Source organism: Microcaecilia unicolor, chromosome 9, assembly GCF_901765095.1.
Source record: "Microcaecilia unicolor chromosome 9, aMicUni1.1, whole genome shotgun sequence".
NCBI lineage: Eukaryota > Metazoa > Chordata > Amphibia > Gymnophiona > Siphonopidae > Microcaecilia > Microcaecilia unicolor.
In genome coordinates this window covers 56795427-56815316 of record NC_044039.1, presented here as the reverse complement: position 1 = coordinate 56815316, position 19890 = coordinate 56795427, and the positions used below count along the sequence as shown (strand labels likewise).

Here is a 19890-nt window from a genome sequence, read left to right as displayed (position 1 = left end):
CTATTTTCTTTTTGGTTGGCTATCTCCTATACATATAGTCAGGCTGGGCTGACCTTCCATGGCCAGGTCATTGATCATAATGTGAGAACCATGGCAGCCTCAGTAGCCCATTTCTGTTCTGCCTCTGTTCAAGGCATATGCAATGCATCTATGTGGTCTTCTAGCCACACCTTCACTACTCACTGTCTGAAGCAGCATTCCAGCCAGGGCCGTGCCTAGGGTCTCTGGCGCCCCCCTGCAGACTATCAGTTGGTGCCCCCCTGCAGACTATCAGTTGGCGCACGTGCCCCCCCGGACCTTTAAATTGACCTCGCTCCACCTCCGTCTGCGCAGCGTCAGTGAAAGCGCTGCCTGTCTGACGTCTCTCCACCAGCCTTCCCTTCGCTCATTCGTTCCCTCTGTGTCTCGCCTTCTTCTGACATCATTTCCTTGAGGGCGGGACACAGAGGGAACGAACGAGCGAAGGGAAGGCTGGTGGAGAGATGTCAGACAGGCAGCGCTTTCACTGATGCTGCGCAGACGTCGGAGGCGGAGCGAGGTAAATTTAAAGCGCCGGGGAATCGGGGATGGGATGGAGCGGAGTAAGGTGGGTTTTTTTTTAAATACGTGACGGCGCGGCACCCTTGAAGGCAGGCGCCCCCCCCTGCGGCACTTACCGTGTTGGCATGGCCCTGATTCCAGCTGGGATAGCTGGTGTAGATTAGCAGTCCTGCAGAATCTTTTTACTGTTTGAAAACCAACTTCACCTTCTGGCCCATTATTCCACCAGGCTCACTAAGTTACAAAAAAATTTATCTTTCCTGTGAACCTGGTAGCTAGTGAGTCCCATAGGTGAGGTTATGCCTGCTTGTCCTCGGAGAAAGCTAAGTTACTTACCTGTAGCCGGTGTTCTCTGAGGACAGCAGGCATACATTCTCCCACCCACCTCCCCTTGAGTCATCTTCATAGCTTTAACACTGTACTTCTGGTCTCATGCTCACATGTCAAGCGAGAAGGCACCCATGCATGAACTGTGGGTGCACTGCCTCAAAGACTTAAAGTGACAGTGCACTTGGCAGTGTCTACACCAGGCTCCATGGATCACATCACCGAGAACATATGCATACTGTGCTCGGAAAAAAAACGGCTATAGCTAACTAACTTAGAGGTCCTTTTACCAAGCTGTGGTAAAAGGGTCACTGCACTAGCAATGGGGGCCGTTTTTGCCACAAGCTAAGGCCCTTTTTACTGCAGCAGGTAAAAAGGCTGAAAAAAAACCAACACATGGTCATGTGATAATATTTCACTTACCATATGGCTATGTGGGAGGAGCACTTACTGCCACCCACTGAGGTGGTGGTAAGAGCTCCAGCACTAACCGGGTTGTGCGCGATGCTACCCAATTACTGCCAGGTTACTGCCTGTGGAAATATTTTTTGAATATTTTCCCTAGCACTAGAAATGCCGCGCACTGGAGGTGGAACTACTGCCAGTGCCCGCATTGGGCTGGTGGCAGCTCTAGATTGGTGGGCTTACTGCCACTTTGTAAAAGGGCCCCTTAGCTTTTTGTTCATTTGTAGATCCTAACCTAGATGGAAAAAGCATAAAATAACGGGGGATTACTTTTCTAAAACCTTATTTTTTTTGTACAAACTCTGGCAATAAAAGTATAATTTGTTTCCTCAATTCTTATCTATTTTTGTCAAGAAAACATTTTGGGGAACAGGAAAACAGAAGAGGGAATAGCATATCCTCTGATTATTAAGATGCCGTGCTGAAACTCAGTTCTGCCTATTACTGCCTTATCCAAAAAAAGTTTAGTATTATAGCAACAGTGAAATTCAATACTTTCCTAAAGAGTGACACCTAAAGATACTAGAAAGGGTTACTCTACCTTGGACACATTGAGATTCATCCCGTTTTATAGGTTGAAACTGCTGGTGTGTTACAGATCCAGGTGCGTGTTCCTCTGGAAATTGTGAACCACCTTCAATATCCAATCAGGAGGTGGGGGGTGAACCAATTTAAAAAAGACAGTTAATGAACTTGTATAATACACAGCAAAAGGCATGCAAATGCAAGATGGCAGCAATGAACTGTAGGACAAAATTTTGTACCTAACTAATATGCAAACACCTTCCCTTGTACATTCTTCATACAAAATAAAGCAAATAAATCAATTTAAGAGACCCTTAACATTTAAAAGCCACACAGAGATAACTAAGTCATTCAATTCTCATGATAGAAGACATTTGTGAATGGGCCCCAACATTTGGCACATAAAAGGTTTGGATTATAAATTATGATTTAAAACATTTCAGTTAACCTTGTTTACCTAGTCTACTTAACCGGTAATAGTCACTTAATTGCCCACTTCATGCAAAGGAAATTCAGAGATTGATAAAGGCCTCCAAAAATTTTAATGTCCCAGGGCCGGATGAGCGCACAAGTAAATTTTATAAAATACCGTCCCCTGTCCCCACCCCCCAATTATGTGGGCCACTTCTGACATTTTATAATAGTTATTCATTGGCGATACTTTTCATAGTACTCCAATGAAGTTATTACCTTGATACTAAAACCTGGAAAACTGAAGGATGCCCCTGATTCATATCAACTGATATCAGTAATGACTATATAATTAAAAATACTTTCCAAAGTCTTAGAGGATTGTTTGTCCCATCACTTACATTTGAAAGTTAGGGAAGGACAGGTGGGAGTTTATAAAGGAACAGTCAGTTCTCAATATACATAAGATGCTTCTCACGTTGTCCAACAGTCAGAAACTTGGTTTGCCTTCCACGATAGTGGGGCTAGATGCCAAAAATGCATTCAATAGAGAGAACTGGCCCTTTTTATTCCAGACCTTGTCACATGTTGGTTCTTCAATGAACTTTTTTTTTTATTAAATTTCAATTATTACAAACAAATACTAGTTTGTAAGGCAATACAGAGAAATTATTAGAAGAAAAAAAAAAAAGAAGAAAATTCAAACAGAATTATCACAAATTTTTTTTGCTCTTCCTTAGACCACAAAAACTCCTGGGGGGAGTGGTACGAAAACACAATTAAGGAGATTGTTAACTTAGAAGAAAATACTACTTTAATTAAAGTCCAAATTGGCATAGTCCTGTTCTTAATCCCAATATCTTTAATTTATCGCTGATTCATTTGTTCCCGTCATTCAGCTAGATGGTTTTTTTGAATCCAGAAATGTCCTTAAGTGGTTTGGCTTGAAAAAGGCATATTTAATTCCTGACATGCGGATCAAACATTTGCAAGGATAAGCCAGTGTAAACGTTGCACCTAATCCTTTAACTTCTCTCAAGGACAAAAACTGTTTCCTTCTTTGCTGCGTTGTCTTTGTAACATCCGGGTAAACCCAGATTTTCTGACCACAGAATAATGCAGAAGAATGTTTAAAGTACAATTTCATTATCATATTTATGTCCTGCTCAAAAACCATAGACACTATCAAAGTTCCTCTGGATGACATTTCAATCACAGAGTCTTCCAAAATTGCGGTTAAGTTCTGCATATCAATACCAGTTTGTAATGGCATATTCACCAAATTCGCCGATTCTGAAGCGTCTCCATTTTTTCAAATATTTGGCAAATAGTAAACTTTATTACATGGGGGAATATCTGTTGGAGATAGTTTCCAAATTTCTTGAAGATATTTTTTGAGGAAATCTTCAATGAACTTTATACACATCAAGACATCTTTGTTAGTTAATGGGACTCGTACAGAGTCTTTCCTTACAGAGATGGGTACCCATCAGGACTGCCCCCTTTCGCCATTGCTCCTCATATTGTATTTGAAGCCCTTATTTTGTAGTATAAAAGGCATGACTGGGATAGAGGGAGTGTGGGTGAGTAACTCCATTATTAAAAAAAAAATAAGTGTTAACTTTTCCTAATACAAAATTGATGGATTCTAGCACAATATCTGGCTTTAAGGTGAATCTCTAAAAATCAATGGCATTACCTACTATACCTTCAGTAAAGGAAGAGTGGGAGGGCTCGTTTCATTACAATAGGCAGAATATTCTATAAAATATTTTATTATTTCAGTCTTATAACCTGCAAAATACCAAAAGGTTCACTGTAGGTAATAGATAAAAGCTGATCAGAAATTACAATATTTTAAACCAATTATACAATAATTTTCAAAAAATACACCATTACCACAAATTAGTAAAATTTCTTAAAAAGAAATGTCTTAGCTTTCCTAAACTGAAGATAACTACAAATTCTTAAAAGAAGGAAGAGAATTCCAAAACTGTGCAGCCCGATAGGAAAAAGTAGATTGAAAAATCCTCTTTGCCTTTACATGGTGAAATGAGAGAAATTTTTTTTTTAATTAGTAAAAATTGATTTCTCATAGATCTAGAAATAAAATCATCTAGTAAAACAAGATTAACACCTAAATAAGCAGGAGTTGATCCATACAATGCTTGATAGGTCAAAGCTGATACCTTAAATTGAAATCTTGCCTCCAATAGTAACCAACAATGCAAGCAGAATAACAAATGAGTAATATGATCATATTTGCAGCAAAAATAACTCTTGCTGCTGCATTCTGTACTCTTAATTTAGACTTCAGCATCTTTGCGCAACCAATACAAATAGAGTTTCAATAGTCCAGTTTTGAAGCTATTGAATTTTATTACTATTTGATCCCAGGCCTGACTTTGCTTCAGGATCTAAAATGAGGAAAAAATTACAGGCCTGTGTCTCTGACTTGAACTTCAGTGTTGAACCACTGCAGAGCAAGAAGAAACCGCAAGGGTGGGGGTCTGACAGAGTTGCATGAATGTGGCAATATGGTGGTAAAAGATGTTCTTGAAAAACAGAGCAAAGATGGCTTCACAGGAAGATGACCAGGTGTCACAGAAAGTGTTTTGAGGAAGATATGGTCAAAAATGTAGAAATGAGTAGTCTTGCAAGAACATGACTTTGTCTTCCAGTAAGAGGTGGTCTATTGTTAGCTTTTCCAGTAAAATACTAACCACTTCATTACCATAGCCAATCAGTGTTAACTATGACATTAATATAGATCCAATCAGGTGTGATTACTGTCATATTATCCGCATCCTGAATGGGCATATAAAAATGAGTGTACTTCCTACTTCAAGAGAGAGACAGCCGCAGCTGGTACCCTTGAACCAGCCAAGCTGTTCTCTCTCTATGAGAAACCAATCAAATTGAATCTGAATTGACAAGTAACCCAAATGCTCTCTCATAGGTAGCTTTGAGTCTTTTATATCCACTAAATGGCTTTGGTATTAAAGACTCAGACCCAGAAAAACACCTATGTGTAGCTGGGGTATTATATTCCCATAATCAATTGATTGTGCATGTTGCTTGTATATTCTTGGAGTCTCAGATAACTACTGATTTGACTTGTACCTGGTAAATAAAATTGAGTTGTACTTCTCATCACAAATGGTGTTCTGTAAACTGCACTTACTGAGCAATGGCTAATTATAATTATACTTGGTGGTTTAGAAATAAAAGTATCTGTTTCCTCATTCGCAGCCTTGGGGTGATTTATTTCTTCCTATATTAGGAGGGGTAAATACACCTTAAAATATACAGTATCAAAACTTGAAGAATCTAAAGACAGACAAATCAAAAAATTTCGCAATCCAGCTAAAATATCTACCTTGTATTCTTTGAACATGGACCCGATACATAATTTAAATACTATGTTTTTATCATGAAATGACTATACCATAACAAACTATGTAAGCCACATTGAGCCTGCAAATAGGTGGGAAAATGTGGGATACAAATGCCATAAATAAATAAATAAATAAATAAATAAATAAATAAATAAATATTTGGCAAGCCTACCCTGTATCTTTGATGGGCAGAATTAGTTTATACAATATGCTATTAATTCCTCACTGGTTGTATGCATTCCAGATGCTCCCACTACAAACCCAGAGATGAGAAAATATTAAATATAATACAAAATGTTTTTATATCATTCAATTTTTGTATCATATTTAATATTTTGTCATCTTTTTATGTTACCTGTAGCAGGGGAAGAGTGAGATTACCCTTGAAAAACATAATACAAAGGCAACAGGAAGGTCCAGGCCGTCTCAGTATGCTTTATATGAGAGATTTGTTCCATGTGCCACATCAATGACTGGTTCCGTGGGACATCAGAGTTCTTGGTTACACACGTTGCAACATCTTTGTTTTCAAATAACATTTCAGCTATCTCCTTCATGCGGCAGCAAGCAAGCTATAGTCTGTGATTAAGGATTATGCTGTTAACCTGATACCTGGCAGTAGATTTGTAAAAGCAACATTGTCCTGTGGAAATCCCATTCTTGCCTCTTCATAATAAATCCAGTTTCTACTAGGCACCAACACCCTGACCTTTACCAATTGGAACAGTAAAGGTATAATATCTGTATCATGTGTTGATTGAGGGGAGAACCTTGAAAATATTCCAACAGTTAATACTGTTTTGCCTGGGTCAGATGTTTTTGCATATATGTAGCTTAAACATCACCACAACACAGAACCCATACCCCTTTGGTTGGAGATACAGGAAACAATGACTGCATATAGGTTTGACTCAAATACCTTTGTCTTATTGTATTTACCTGCAGAATACGCCTTCTCCTGACTGAGAAGTTAACACTGGTGTGGACTGGTGAACTACAACAGAACTACGTGATGGTTTGCTTCAGGTCAGCTTAAACAGCTATCTGAAAATATACCCTCTTTGGGAGGTACAGTATTATGAAACTGCACATATTGCTGCAAAGGGCACACAAAGCAATACTACAGGCTATTGATGCTAGCCCCAAATGTCAGACTGTTGCAATGTTGAACCACGTGTTTTGGCAAAGCCCAGTCATTTTACCAGCTTTCACCTTGGATATTTGATCAGCTAAAATAAAAGGTCTCACTGAGTCCATTTGAGGACATTACAGTTGCCTTGCCCATTCCAAAAGAATTTTGTGATGCAAGCAACTCTAATGGCAAAGAAAACTATACTATTGCTTTGGTTGTCAGTGGAGGCGCCCACTATACAGCTCTGGAGAACATAACATGCTACTCACTATGGAACTTCAGGGACTATCGGATTTTGCCTCAATTAAAGGAATTAAATTTCAAAAGATTTGGGAACTTTATGAAACATGACGACGCCAGTAGCTAGAAGTACAATATTTAAATTTTTGTTGATGTCTTAAGTGGTGTATGTCAAGTTTCTGCTCTCAAAGGGGTTCTTTTATAAAGGCACGCTAGCATTTTGAGTGTGCACTAATGATTAGCAAGCACTAAACACTAGAGACACCCATTGGAATACATGGGCGTCTCTAGCATTTAGCACACGCTTATTTTTAGTGTGCACTAAAAACACTAGTGCACCTTTGTAAAAGGGCTCCTCAGTGTTGAATCAACCTGAATCGTATATGGAGAGGGGAAGTGTTGAGGGAAATAAGAATTACTTCTTAGACAATACGGTACTTAATCTGAAGTACAGTTTTTGTTTTCTTTCATAAGCTACTTGGATTTTTGTACTGCTATTATATTAACCAAGTGTTGGTTAACCCATTAGTGTCCAATGTTCCCATAAGCAGCTCCCATAAGGGAACGATGGGCACTAATGGGTTAATATAATAGCAGCTGGTCTCTTATGTATAATTATTTACATTGTTACTATATGGTTCATTTGGTTCACTAAATAACAAGTATAAATCACGATTCCTTCAGTGTTCTCACAGAAACAGGTGGGCACGGACCAGACACCTTGCTTTAGTCCTGGGGTCAAAGCATTTTTTCCCCTACGGCAGTGATTTCCTGGGGTTCCCCTTCAGTGCAAATTTTATCTAGTTGGGGCAAGAGAGACCCTCAGTTGCTCCTGCCCATACTGGCTTCACTGACAAAATGGCTCCCGGGACCTCCAACAACAGTCTTCTGCGACTGCCACAGGAGATCCCTGTAGTCTTTTTGTCAGCACAGCCAGCATGGGCAGAAGCAACCGAGGATCGCGCCTGCCCTCTCAACCACCAATGATAGGGTGGTTCTGGGACAGGAGGGCTCTTTGTGTTGGAGGGGAAGAAGTGGGGTTCCTCTGTATAAGAAAAATAGTTTAGGGGTACCACCATATCAAAAAAAATAGTTTGGGAGTCACTACCCTAGGGAAAGGTACCGGTAACTAGGACACAATACTCCCCTTGGGGGGGGGGGGGGATGACACTCAAATTAAGTGAGCCCCTCCTCAAGTAACCAGCTGCAGAGCTTTTGAAAAAGTATTTCCTACCGGTAAAACACAAATTTCACCAATAAGGTTGCCTAATGCGAAAACTGTATATGCAAAAACTAACCCATTTGTAGACATTACCCCTAGAGGCAGGGCCGGTCTTAGCAAATGCAGGGCCCTATGCAGACCAATTTGATGGGGCCCCACCCTAGCCCTGCCCCCATCCTTGCTCCACCCCACCCTAGTTCCAGGGCCGGCCACCCCTCCCTCCGAGCTCCAAGGCCCCCAGCTCCAAGGGCCCCCTCCCTCCCTCCCAGCTCCAAGGCCCCCCTCCCTTCCTCCCGGTCATTTTTTAACACCCCCCCTCCAAAATCCAGTACTAGGTATGCCAAGAATACAAAACACTCAGGACCTATAGAGCAATTCTACCATACCATAAGCTGTCATTTCTACGAATCACACAAAGAAAAGGATAAACATCTTAAAACACTACAGTGAGCACTAGAACATCAATTCACCTATTGTAAAATGAAACCAGACAGAATAGTACCGATCGTCGATCCTGCACAGTCAATGCCAACTGAAAGCCATGTCTTTTTCACAAACACAGATTCACCCTAATCCACTATAGAATAAGTAGTAATATTTAAACTTTCTATTTAGACAAAAATTAAACTGAACCCCCAAGATGCCAGACTCTGCATACAATGCAACACCAAAGAAACAGAAAATGTCCCCTAGTATTGTGCAAAATATAAAGACAGCAGATGTAAATTAGAAAAAAAACTAACAAATACCAATCACCACTTTACAAATTAAATTGAAATAAAACAAATATAGAAAATAAAATAATACCATTTTATTGGACTAATAGATTTAGCTTTCAGAGGCCAAAACATCCTTCCTGAGGTCAATATAGTATAGTACTGTTACAGTATCCTATCCTGACCTGAGGAAGGGGGTTTTGTTCTCCGAAAGTTAGCCAAAATGTATTAAAATTAGTCCAATAAAAAGATTACCTTGTTTACATGTTCTATTATAAACATTTATTAACACATCTACAATACTACTTTATCCTAAAGCAAAAAAATAAAAAAATATATTTTATTTACAGTTTGTTGTCTCTGGTTTCTGCTTTCCTCATCTTCTTTTCACTGTCTTCCTTCCATCCAGCATCTGTCTTCGGTCTCTCTCTGCCATCCAGTGTCTGCCCTCTCTGCTGTTCTCTCCATCCAATGTCTGCCCTCTCTCCCTGTCCCTTCCATCCACATCTGCCCTCTATCTCTGCCCCTTCCATGATCCATCCACCATCTGCCCCTGTCTGCCCTCTCTCTCTCTCCCCCATCCATTCACTGTCTGCCCTTTTATTCCTTCCATCCACTGTCTGCCCTTTCTCTCTGCCCCTTCAATCCACCATTTGCCCTCCCTCTCCCATCCATCCAGGGTTTGCCCTCCCTCTCGCTCCCCCATTCAGGATCTGCCCCTCTCTCTGCCCCTTTTTTTCAGCCGCCAGTTCCAGCCCCACTATCCCACCAGTCCCCCATTTCAGCCCCAGCCCTTTTCTCCCACCAGTCCTGAGCTTCAGCTCCCCAGCCACTTCTCCCTGTCCCCTTTTCAGCTACCAGTCCCCAGTTTCAGCCCCTGCCCCTTTTCAGCCTCCAGTCCCAGTACTAGCCCCCTTATCCCACCTACCCTCCTTTTCAGCCCCCTTCATCCACATGCCTTGTATTAGGGCCCTCCTTTTCAGAACCATTCTCTCACCTGACCCACGCATGCCCCATTTTCCCACTAGCCCCAGGCATGGCCCCCATTTTCCCATATTGCCCCTTCTCAGACCCCAGTGCCAGTCCCCTTCTCCCATCCGAGAACCCCCTTCCCAGTCCCCTTCTCCCATCCAAGAATCCCAGTCCCCTCCCTATCCGTCCCTTTCAACCATCCAAGAACCCCCTCCCCACCCCCTTCTCCCATCTGTGAACCCCCTCCCCACCCCCTTCTCCCATCTGTGAACCCCCTTCCCCACCTCAGTCCCCTTCTCCCATCCAAGAACCCCAGTCCCCTCCCCACCCGTCCCCCTCTCCCATCCAAGAATCCCCTTCCCAACCCCAGTCCCCTTCAACCATCCAAGAACCCCCTCCCCACCCCCTTCTCCCATCCGTGAACACCCTCCCCACCTCAGTCTCCTTCTCATTTCAGAACCCCCTCCCCACCCCACCCTTCCCCCACCTGAGAACCCCCAGCCCACACCCTTCTCCCATCTGAGTCCCTCCTCCCCGACCCACCTACCAGCTCCGTTCTCCTACCGCCCACCACCCTCACTGCCTTTAAAAAAACAATTTCGAAGCGCCGGAGTGACAGGCAGCGCCTCGCGTCTGCCCTGCTACTAAAAATCTCTTTGACGTAGTTCGGGCCTTCCCACATTGAATCCAGCCCGCCCTCGTGGTAATTGGAAGTTACCTCAGAGGAGGGCGGAACTCAATGTGGGAAGGCCCAACGACGTCGAAGAGATTTTTAGTAGCAGGGCTTCGAAATTGTTTTTTAAAGGCAGGACAGGGTGGGAGCAGCGGGAACGGACTCGGAGCACCCCCCCACCCGCTGACATCTGGGGCAGACCGACCCCACCATGCCGCCGTCGCACACCGTTGGGAGGGAGGGAGGACTGGAGCTCGGGTGGTCGGGGCAGGGCGGAGCGACCTGAGGCACGCCGCGTGGGGCCCCCCTGAGCACGAGGCCCTATGCGGCCGCCTCGCCTTAAGACCGGTCCTGCCTGATGCTGATCGGGGGAAAAGGAGGGGGGAGGGTGGGTTTCCACGGCAATATGGAATATATGAATAGGAGGGAGGGGATGAGGGATAATATGGGGAGGTAGTACTGGAGGGTCTAGGGGAGGGGATGGGAAGGGGGAGGATGGGGAAAGAAATCAGGGAACACAGAGAGCGTGTACGCTGACAGATGGGGACACAATTCATGTACTAGTGCTGCAGAATGTACTGTAATACTGACGTTAAAGATCTGGTGGACATGAAGGTCATAGATAACAGTAAAGAATAAACCGAGGTGCGGGAGCCACAAGAGTAAGGGCTCCTGCCCAGGACAGTAGGAGGCCACCAAATCAATAGAGGATGTGAAAGCGGGTAGGCCTGGACCAAGACAGGGTTTTGGAAAGCCGTCCGAAGCCCGGAGAAGCCTGCTCACAACAGCCATGGTCGACTAACCCGCCTAATCCATAACTGGAAGGCAAGGGGGAGGGGGAAAACATGAAAAACTTATTGATGGTAGTTTTTACTCAGTCTACACCAATGATTGTTGAACGCATTGAAACATTGTATTTATTTGAAGTTTTATGGATGTAAACACCTAGTTGATTCTTCAATAAAAAATGTTGAAACATACAAAATATATTTTTTAAAAAAGGAAACAAGAACAAGAAATAAGAAAAACATAAAAAGAAAAAAATCATTTGTGTTCATAAATCATAATAGCCATTTTGTTATGAAATTATATCAAACATATGAATATTTGCACAACAATATAGTTATATATATGTAATCAATTCATATTGTGGAATTAATTCTATATGTTACTCAATGGAATATATATGAAAAAGCATTGATTGAAAAACATTTACAAAAAACGTTAGATAGCTATGTTCAAGGATTATTTTTAATCCGCTCCATGAATAAATCCTTCTTATCTGTTCCCTTCTCCACTACTGCCAACTCCAGACTTCGCGCCTTCTGTCTCGCTGCACCCTACGCCTGGAATAAACTTCCTGAGCCCCTACGTCTTGCCCCATCCTTGGCCACCTTTAAATCTAGACTGAAAGCCCACCTCTTTAACATTGCTTTTGACTCGTAACCACTTGTAACCACTCGCCTCCACCTACCCTCCTCTCTTCCTTCCCGTTCACATTAATTGATTTGATTACTTTATTTATTTTTTGTCTATTAGATTGTAAGCTCTTTGAGCAGGGATTGTCTTTCTTCTATGTTTGTGCAGCGCTGCGTACGCCTTGTAGCGCTATAGAAATGCTAAATAGTAGTAGTAGTTAAAGAAACTTATTGAAATTTGTCTACATAGCAAAAATGAATTATATTAACAAAACATAGTTTTTATTTTCCATTCTTTTCCTAATAATACCTAACATTCTATTTGCTTTCTTTGCTGCCGCAGCACACTAAGCAGAAGGTTTCAAAGTATCATCAATGATGACTCCTAAATCCTTTTCCTGGTCGGTCACTCCTAATGTGGAACCTTGCATCACGTAGCTATAGTTCAGGTTCCTCTTTCCCACATACATCACTTTGCAGTTGCTCACATTAAACATCATCTGTCATTTGGTTGCCCAGTCTCCCAGTCTCGTAAGTTCATCTTGCAATTTTTCACTATCCTCTTGTGATTTAACAACTTTGAATAACTTTGTGTTGTCAGCAAATTTAGTTACCTCACTAGTTATCCCATATCCAGATCATTTATAAATATGCTAAAAAGCAGCGGTCCCAACACAGACCCCTGCGAAACCCCACTATCTACCCTTCTCCGTTGAGAATACTGACCATTTAACCCTACTCTCTGTTTACTATCTTTTAACCAGTTTTTAATCTGCAAGAGGACACTACCACCTATCCCATGACTTTCCAATTTCCTCTAGAGTCTTTCATGAGGTACTTTGCCAAATGTCTTTTGAAAATCCAGATGTACAATATCAACCAGCTCACCTTTATCTACATGTTCGTTCACCTCTTCAAAGAAATGTAGTATATTGGTGAGGCAAGATTTCCCTTTACTAAATACATGTTGGCTTTCAGGCTTATTTTCGAAAGATAAGGATGTCCATCTTTTGACACAAATCGGAAGATGGGCGTCCTTCTCACAGGGTTGCCCAAATCGGCATAATCGAAAGCCAATTTTGGGCGTCCCCAACTGCTTTCCGTTGCAGGGATGACCAAAGTTCACAGGGCGTGTCGAAGGCAGTTTTTCACACAGACAGCGTCTGTTAGGATTGAACAAACGCTCAGTGGTGGCTGGCAATTTACTCAGACTGTCTGAACATTCCTGCTCATATATTGTGAAGACACACTTTGACCCTAGGCAGGCGCTTGTGCGCCGAAACACGGCCCACGTCAGGTCTTTTTCACAATAAAGGACTGCCATTGTCTCTTTCTTGAAGGACCAGTGTTGCTTTTCCTTGTCTATTTTGTATGCTGCATTACCCTCTCTTTTGTGATTTCTTACGACCAAGCCACAAAAAGGTGCCCGAACTGACCAGATGACCACCGGAGAGAATTGGGGCTCACCTCCCTTTACTCCCCCAGCAGTCACTAACCCCCTCCCACCCTTTAAAAAATCTTTTGTGCCAGCCTCTATGCCAGCCTCAAATGTCATACTCAGGTCCATCACAGTAGTATGCAGGTCCCTGGAGCAGTTTTAGTGGGTGCAGTGTACTTCAGGCAGGTGGACCCAGGCCCATCCCCCCCCACCTGTTACACTTGTGGTGGTAAATGTGAGCCCTCCAAAACCCACTGTACCCACATCTAGGTGCCCCCTTCACCAGTAAGGGCTATGGTAGTGGTGTACAGTGGCGGGTAGTGGGTTTTGGGGGGGTTTGGGGGGCTCAGCACACAAGGTAAGGGAGCTATGTTCCTTGGATCAATTTCTGAAGTCCACTGCAGTGCCCTCTAGGGTGCCCGGTTGGTGTCCTGGCATGTCAGGGGGACCAGTGTACTACAAATTCTGGCTCCTCCCATGACCAAAGGGCTTGCATTTGATCATTTCTGAGATGGGTGTCCTTGGTTTCCATTATCGCCGAAAATCAGAAACGACCAAGTCTAGGGACAACCATCTCGAAGGACGACCTAAATTTCAAGATTTGGGATCCCCAACCATATTATCGAATCGAAAGATGGACGTCCATCTTGTTTCGATAATACGGGTTTCCCCGCCCCTCCACAGGGAGAATTTGCGAGGACGCCCTCAGCAAAACTTGGGCGTCCCCTTCGATTATGCCCCTCTGTCTCATTAATCCATGTTTTTGAATATGCTCTGTAAGGGGAGAGCACATGATATGTTGAGAGGAACGAATGTGCACTCGTTCCTCTCTGGTGTTTCCTCACCCCAACATACCTCTTTGTGAGCCGGTGCAGAAGTCTGTTGCTAGAACTTCATGCTGAAGACTTGAGGTGGTTGGACAGATTTCTGTTGGTGCCTGTGAGCAAAATGCCTGCGAAAAACCAGAAGCTTGATCGTGAAAAACCCTGCGACTGTGAAGACAAGATGGCGCCAGCTCAGAACTCCGAGGCCCTAGCCTTTTCAGCGACGCAATTGCAACAAAATCACAAAAGCTGTAGGTCGGGCTTTGGAACCCTGACTGAGCAAGCTCTACTACTACTACTACTCAGCATTTCTATAGCGCTGCCAGGGTTACGCAGCGCTGTACAAGTTTTAAACATGGGGAAGGACAGTCCCTGCTCAAGAGAGCTTACAATCTAAAGGTAACAAACTATGTAGTCAGTGTAGGTATCATGAATGGGGAAGGTGGTTAGGAGCCAAAAGCAAGGAAGAAAAGATGGGCTTTGAGTAAGGAAACTGGGCAGGGAGGGCACATGGCGTATGGGCTCTGGAAGTCTGTTCCAGGCATAAGGTGATGCGAGGCAGAAGGGGTGGAGTCTGGAGTTAGCGGTGGTGGAGAAGGGTACAGATAGGAGTGATTGGTCCTGAGAGCGGAGGTTACGGGTGGGAACATACGGGGAGAGGAGGGTAGAGAGGTAATGGGGGGGGCTGCAGATTGAGTGCACTTGAAGGTCAATAGGAGAAGCTTGAACTGTATACGGTAGCGGATCGGGAGCCAGTGAAGCGACTTGAGGAGAGGGGTGATATGAGAGTATCGGTTCACGCGGTAGATAAGACGTGCGGCGGAATTTTGGTGGCTAAGCGGGAGGCCAGTGAGGAGAAGGTTGCAATAGTCAAGACGAGAGGTAACGAGCAAGTGGACGAGGGTTCGGGTGGTCTGTTCAGAGAGGAATGGGCGAATTTTGCTAATATTATAGAGGAAGAAGGACAGGTCTTTGCTGGATATGGGCAGAGGAGAGGGAGGAGTCGAAAATGACTCCGAGATTGCGGGCTGAAGAGACGGGGAGGATGAGGGCATTGTCAACAGAGACGGAAAGTGGGGGAAGAGGAGAAGAGGGTTTGGGTGGAAAGACAAGGAGCTCAGTCTTTGCCATGTTCAGTTTCAGATGCCGGTTGGACATCCAGGCAGCGATGTCTGAAAGGCAGGCCGAAACTTTGGCCTGGGTTTCGACTGTGATGTCAGGAGTGGAGAGGTAAAGCTGGGTGTCATCAGCATAGAGATGGTACTGGAAACCATGTGATGAGATCAGCGAGCCCAGGGAAGAGGTGTATATCGAGAAAAGAAGTGGTCCAAGGACAGATCCTTGAGGAACCCCAACAGAGAGCGGGACGGGGGTGGAAGAAGAGCCATTAGAAAATACTCTGAAGGTGCGTTGGGAAAGATACGAAGAGATCCAGGAGAGGACGGAGCCCTGGAACCTGAATGAGGACAGTGTGTCAAGAAGTAAATTATGATTGACGGTGTCAAAGGCGGCAGATAGGTCGAGGAGGATGAGGATGGAATAGTGACCTTTGGATTTGGCAAGGAACAGGTCATTGCAGACTTTAGAGAGTGCTGTTTCTGTCGAGTTTAGTGGGCGAAAGCCGGATTGAAGCGGATCGAGGATGGCCTGAGAGGAGAGGAAATCAAGGCAGCGGCTGTGGACAGCGCGTAATTTGGAGAGGAAGGGTAGAAGAGAGATGGGGCGGTAGTTGGAGGGACAGGTGGGGTCAAGTGATGGTTTTGTGAGAAGTGGTGTGACTACAGCATGCTTGAAGGTGTCAGGGACAGTAGCAGTGGAGAGAGAGAGGTTGAGGATGTGACAGATCGAGGGGTTAACTGTAGGAGAGATGTTGGTAAGCAGATTGGTGGGAATGGGATCAGAGGAACAGGTGGTGCACTTAGAGAAAGAAAGAAGGCGAGCAGTTTCCTCTTCAGTTATCTCAGGGAAGGAGGAGAAGGAGGCCAGGTTAGGTTGGTTGAGGGAATGGGTTAAGAAGTCACAGGGAGGAGAAGGCTTGGAAGTGAATTCAAGGTTTATCTTCTGCATGGAGCTCTCCGTCCAGCTTATAAAAGTGGAATCAATGTTGGTGGATATTAATAAAAGCACTTCAGACCTGGAGGAGAGAGTTTCAGCGACAGCAGACGCGAGGACTGAGACGACTAAAAAAGAGACCAACTGGGTAAACAAGTGAAGGATTTGGAAGCTCAAGTTGATTTAGAAAATAGGTCATGGAGAGGTAATCTTCACCTGATCGGCTTATCTGAGTCCTTACCGGATTGCAGCCTCCCAGAGCTGCTGGAGCGTTGGCTCCATGCAGAGTTTGCTTTGTCGGATAGTATGGGCCCCCTCCATCTGGAGAGAGTGCACTGTGTGGGACGCCTACGAGAAGAAGGTAACAGTCCTTGGGTGGTGCTGGTAAAAGGTACACAATTACATTCACAAGCTGGAGATACTCCGTGGCTTTCAGCAAAAAAGAGACACTCATAAGTATGATGGAACTTTACAGATATATCAAGATTACTTGGTGGCATTGCAGGAGAGAAGTACATAAGTACATAAGTAATGCCACACTGGGAAAAGACCAAGGGTCCATCGAGCCCAGCATCCTGTCCACGACAGCAGCCAATCCAGGCCAAGGGCACCTGGCAAGCTTCCCAAATGTACGAACATTCTATACATGTTATTCCTGGAATTGTGGATTTTTCCCAAGTCCATTTAGTAGCGGCTTATGGACTTGTCCTTTAGGAAACCGTCTAACCCCTTTTTAAACTCTGCCAAGCTAAACGCCTTCACCACGTTCTCCGGCAACGAATTCCACAGTTTAATTACGCGTTGGGTGAAGAAAAATTTTCTCTGATTTGTTTTAAATTTACTACACTGTAGTTTCATCGCATGCCCCCTAGTCCTAGTATTTTTGGAAAGTGTGAACAGACGCTTCACATCCACCTGTTCCACTCCACTCATTATTTTATATACCTCTATCATGTCTCCCCTCAGCCGTCTCTTCTCCAAGCTGAAAAGCCCTAGCCTCCTTAGTCTTTCTTCATAGGGGAGTCGTCCCATCCCCGCTATCATTTTAGTCGCCCTTCGCTGCACCTTTTCCAATTCCACTATATCTTTCTTGAGATGCAGCGACCAGAATTGAACACAATACTCAAGGTGCGGTCGCACCATGGAGCAATATAATGGCATTATAACATCCTCACACCTGTTTTCCATACCTTTCCTAATAATACCCAACATTCTATTCACTTTCCGAGCCGCAGCAGCACACTGAGCAGAAGGTTTCAGTGTATTATCGATGATAACACCCAGATCCCTTTCTTGGTCCGTAACTCCTAATGTGGAACCTTGCATGACGTAGCTATAATTTGGGTTCTTTTTCCCACATGCATCACCTTGCACTTGCTCACATTAAACGTCATCTGCCATCTAGCTGCCCAGTCTCATAAGGTCCTTCTGTAATTTTTCACAATCCTGTCACGAGTTAACGACTTTGAATAACTTTGTGTCATCAGCAAATTTAATTACCTCGCTAGTTACTTCCATCTCGAAATCATTTACAAATATATTAAAAAGCAGCGGTCCTAGCACAGACCCCTGAGGAACCCCACTAACTACCCTTCTCCATTGTAAATACTGCCCATTTAACCCCACTCTCTGTTTCCTATCCTTCAACCAGTTTTTAATCCACAATAGGACTTTTCCTCCTATCCCATGACCCTCCAATTTCCTCCGTAGCCTTTCATGAAGTACCTTGTCAAACGCCTTTTGAAAATCCAGATATACGATATCAACCGGCTCCTCTTTGTCCACATGCTTGTTTACTCCTTCAAAGAATTGAAGTATATTGGTCAGGCAAGATTTCCCCACACAAAAGCCGTGCTGACTTGGTCTCAGTAATCCATGTCCTTGGATGTACTCTGTAATTTTGTTTTTAATAATAGCCTCTACCATTTTCCCCGGCACCGACGTCAGACTCACCGGTCTATAATTTCCCGGTTCTCCCCTGGAACCTTTTTTTTAAAATGGGCGTTACATTGGCCACCCTCCAATCTTCTGGTACCACGCTCGATTTTAACGATACACTGCATATCACTAGCAGTATTTATTTATTTTATTTTTATTTGTACAATACAGACAGAGAGGGTACTACAGTATACAATCAAACAAGTCCAAAGAAAAAAGCAACACTGGGCCTTCAGAACTAGGACAACAGGAGTACTTTATTGATCAATGTGATACGCGTGCGTGGTGGACCGTGCAAGGCAATCGTGCCTTGTCATCTGCACGCTATTGCGTCAACATATCGACCCCTGAGGCAGGCGCCTTTGTTAGCGCCAAAACACGGCCCGTGTCGGGTCATTGATCAATAAAGTACTCCTGTTGTCCTAGTTCTGAAGGCCCAGTGTTGCTTTTTTCTTTGGATTTTTATTTGTACCCCACGCTTTCCCACTCATGGCAGGCTCAATGCGGCTTACATGGGGCAATGGAGGGTTAAGTGACTTGCCCAGAGTCACAAGGAGCTGCCTGTGCCTGAAGTGGGAATCAAACTCAGTTCCTCAGTTCCCCAGGACCAAAGTCCACCACCCTAACCACTAGGCCACACCTCCGCAAGCTCATTTTTCAGTTCTATCAGTACTCTAGGATGAATATCATCCGGTCCAGGAGATTTGCTACTCTTCAGTTTGCTGAACTGCCCCATTATGCCATCTCTAGTCACTTTGCACGGAATTGCGTAAACTTAAAGCTCTATTTATGTTTCTTTATCCAGCTATGCTGAAGATACTCCATCAGGGACAGTGGAAGGCTTTTGATTCGCCTAATGCAGCCTAGCTATGTTTAAATGACTTTCGGGAAGCTGCGAAACTCCCTACCTGATCTTTTGGTCAGGATCTTGGACTGATAAGTATGGTTCACAGAATGTGTAGTTTAACGATGGTAGGCTGCTGACATATTTTGGGGTGTGGGACCCCGTAACATCAGTGTTGTGATCTCCACTTTTCACTACATGGGAATATGGTGGAATTGTGTTGGGAGTGGATGGGGGAAGGGATGGATGGAGGGGGGATTTGAGGTTAAAGTGGGAGTTATATAGTTCTTTGGGGGTTGAGATGCTATGTGTGAGGATGTGGAGTCATTGTTGGGTGCTGAGAGAATGGAATGTGGATTCTGTGATCAGTGGTGTGGGGGGGGAGGGGTGCGGGTTCGCCACTGGGTGAGGCTGGGCGCCTGGTGGTGTGTTGTGGATGGTTGATTCATAAATTGTTAATCAACGTGGTTTCTAGATGAACACCCAGAACTCAAGCCACATTAGATTTACCACCTGGAATGTGGGTGGCATTACCTCCTCAGTAAAGAGAGCTAAAATCTTGGGGGCCCTTATAAGCTCCATAAGGCTGACAATGTCTACAGGAAAACTAGATTGTCTAGGGCAAAACATCTACAATTGCAATGTCAGTGGGTGGGGCAAGTTTTCTGCTCCTCCTCCGTGGGATGTTGAGAGGGTGTAGCCATATTATTACACAAATCACTGCAATGTACAGCTAAACAACTCTTTCAAGATGA

The 19890-nt window shown here is 44.1% G+C and overlaps 1 protein-coding gene across 1 annotated transcript in view; it reads right to left on the bottom strand.

Moving 5' to 3' along the window:
* Window positions 1–19890, bottom strand: part of LOC115477057 (ovochymase-1-like) — a 304756-nt gene that overhangs the window by 233401 nt on the left and 51465 nt on the right. The window contains exon 4 of the mRNA XM_030213672.1: window positions 1874–1966. Coding sequence (XP_030069532.1) covers window positions 1874–1966 — 93 coding nt within the window. The remainder of the gene's footprint in view (window positions 1–1873; window positions 1967–19890) is intronic.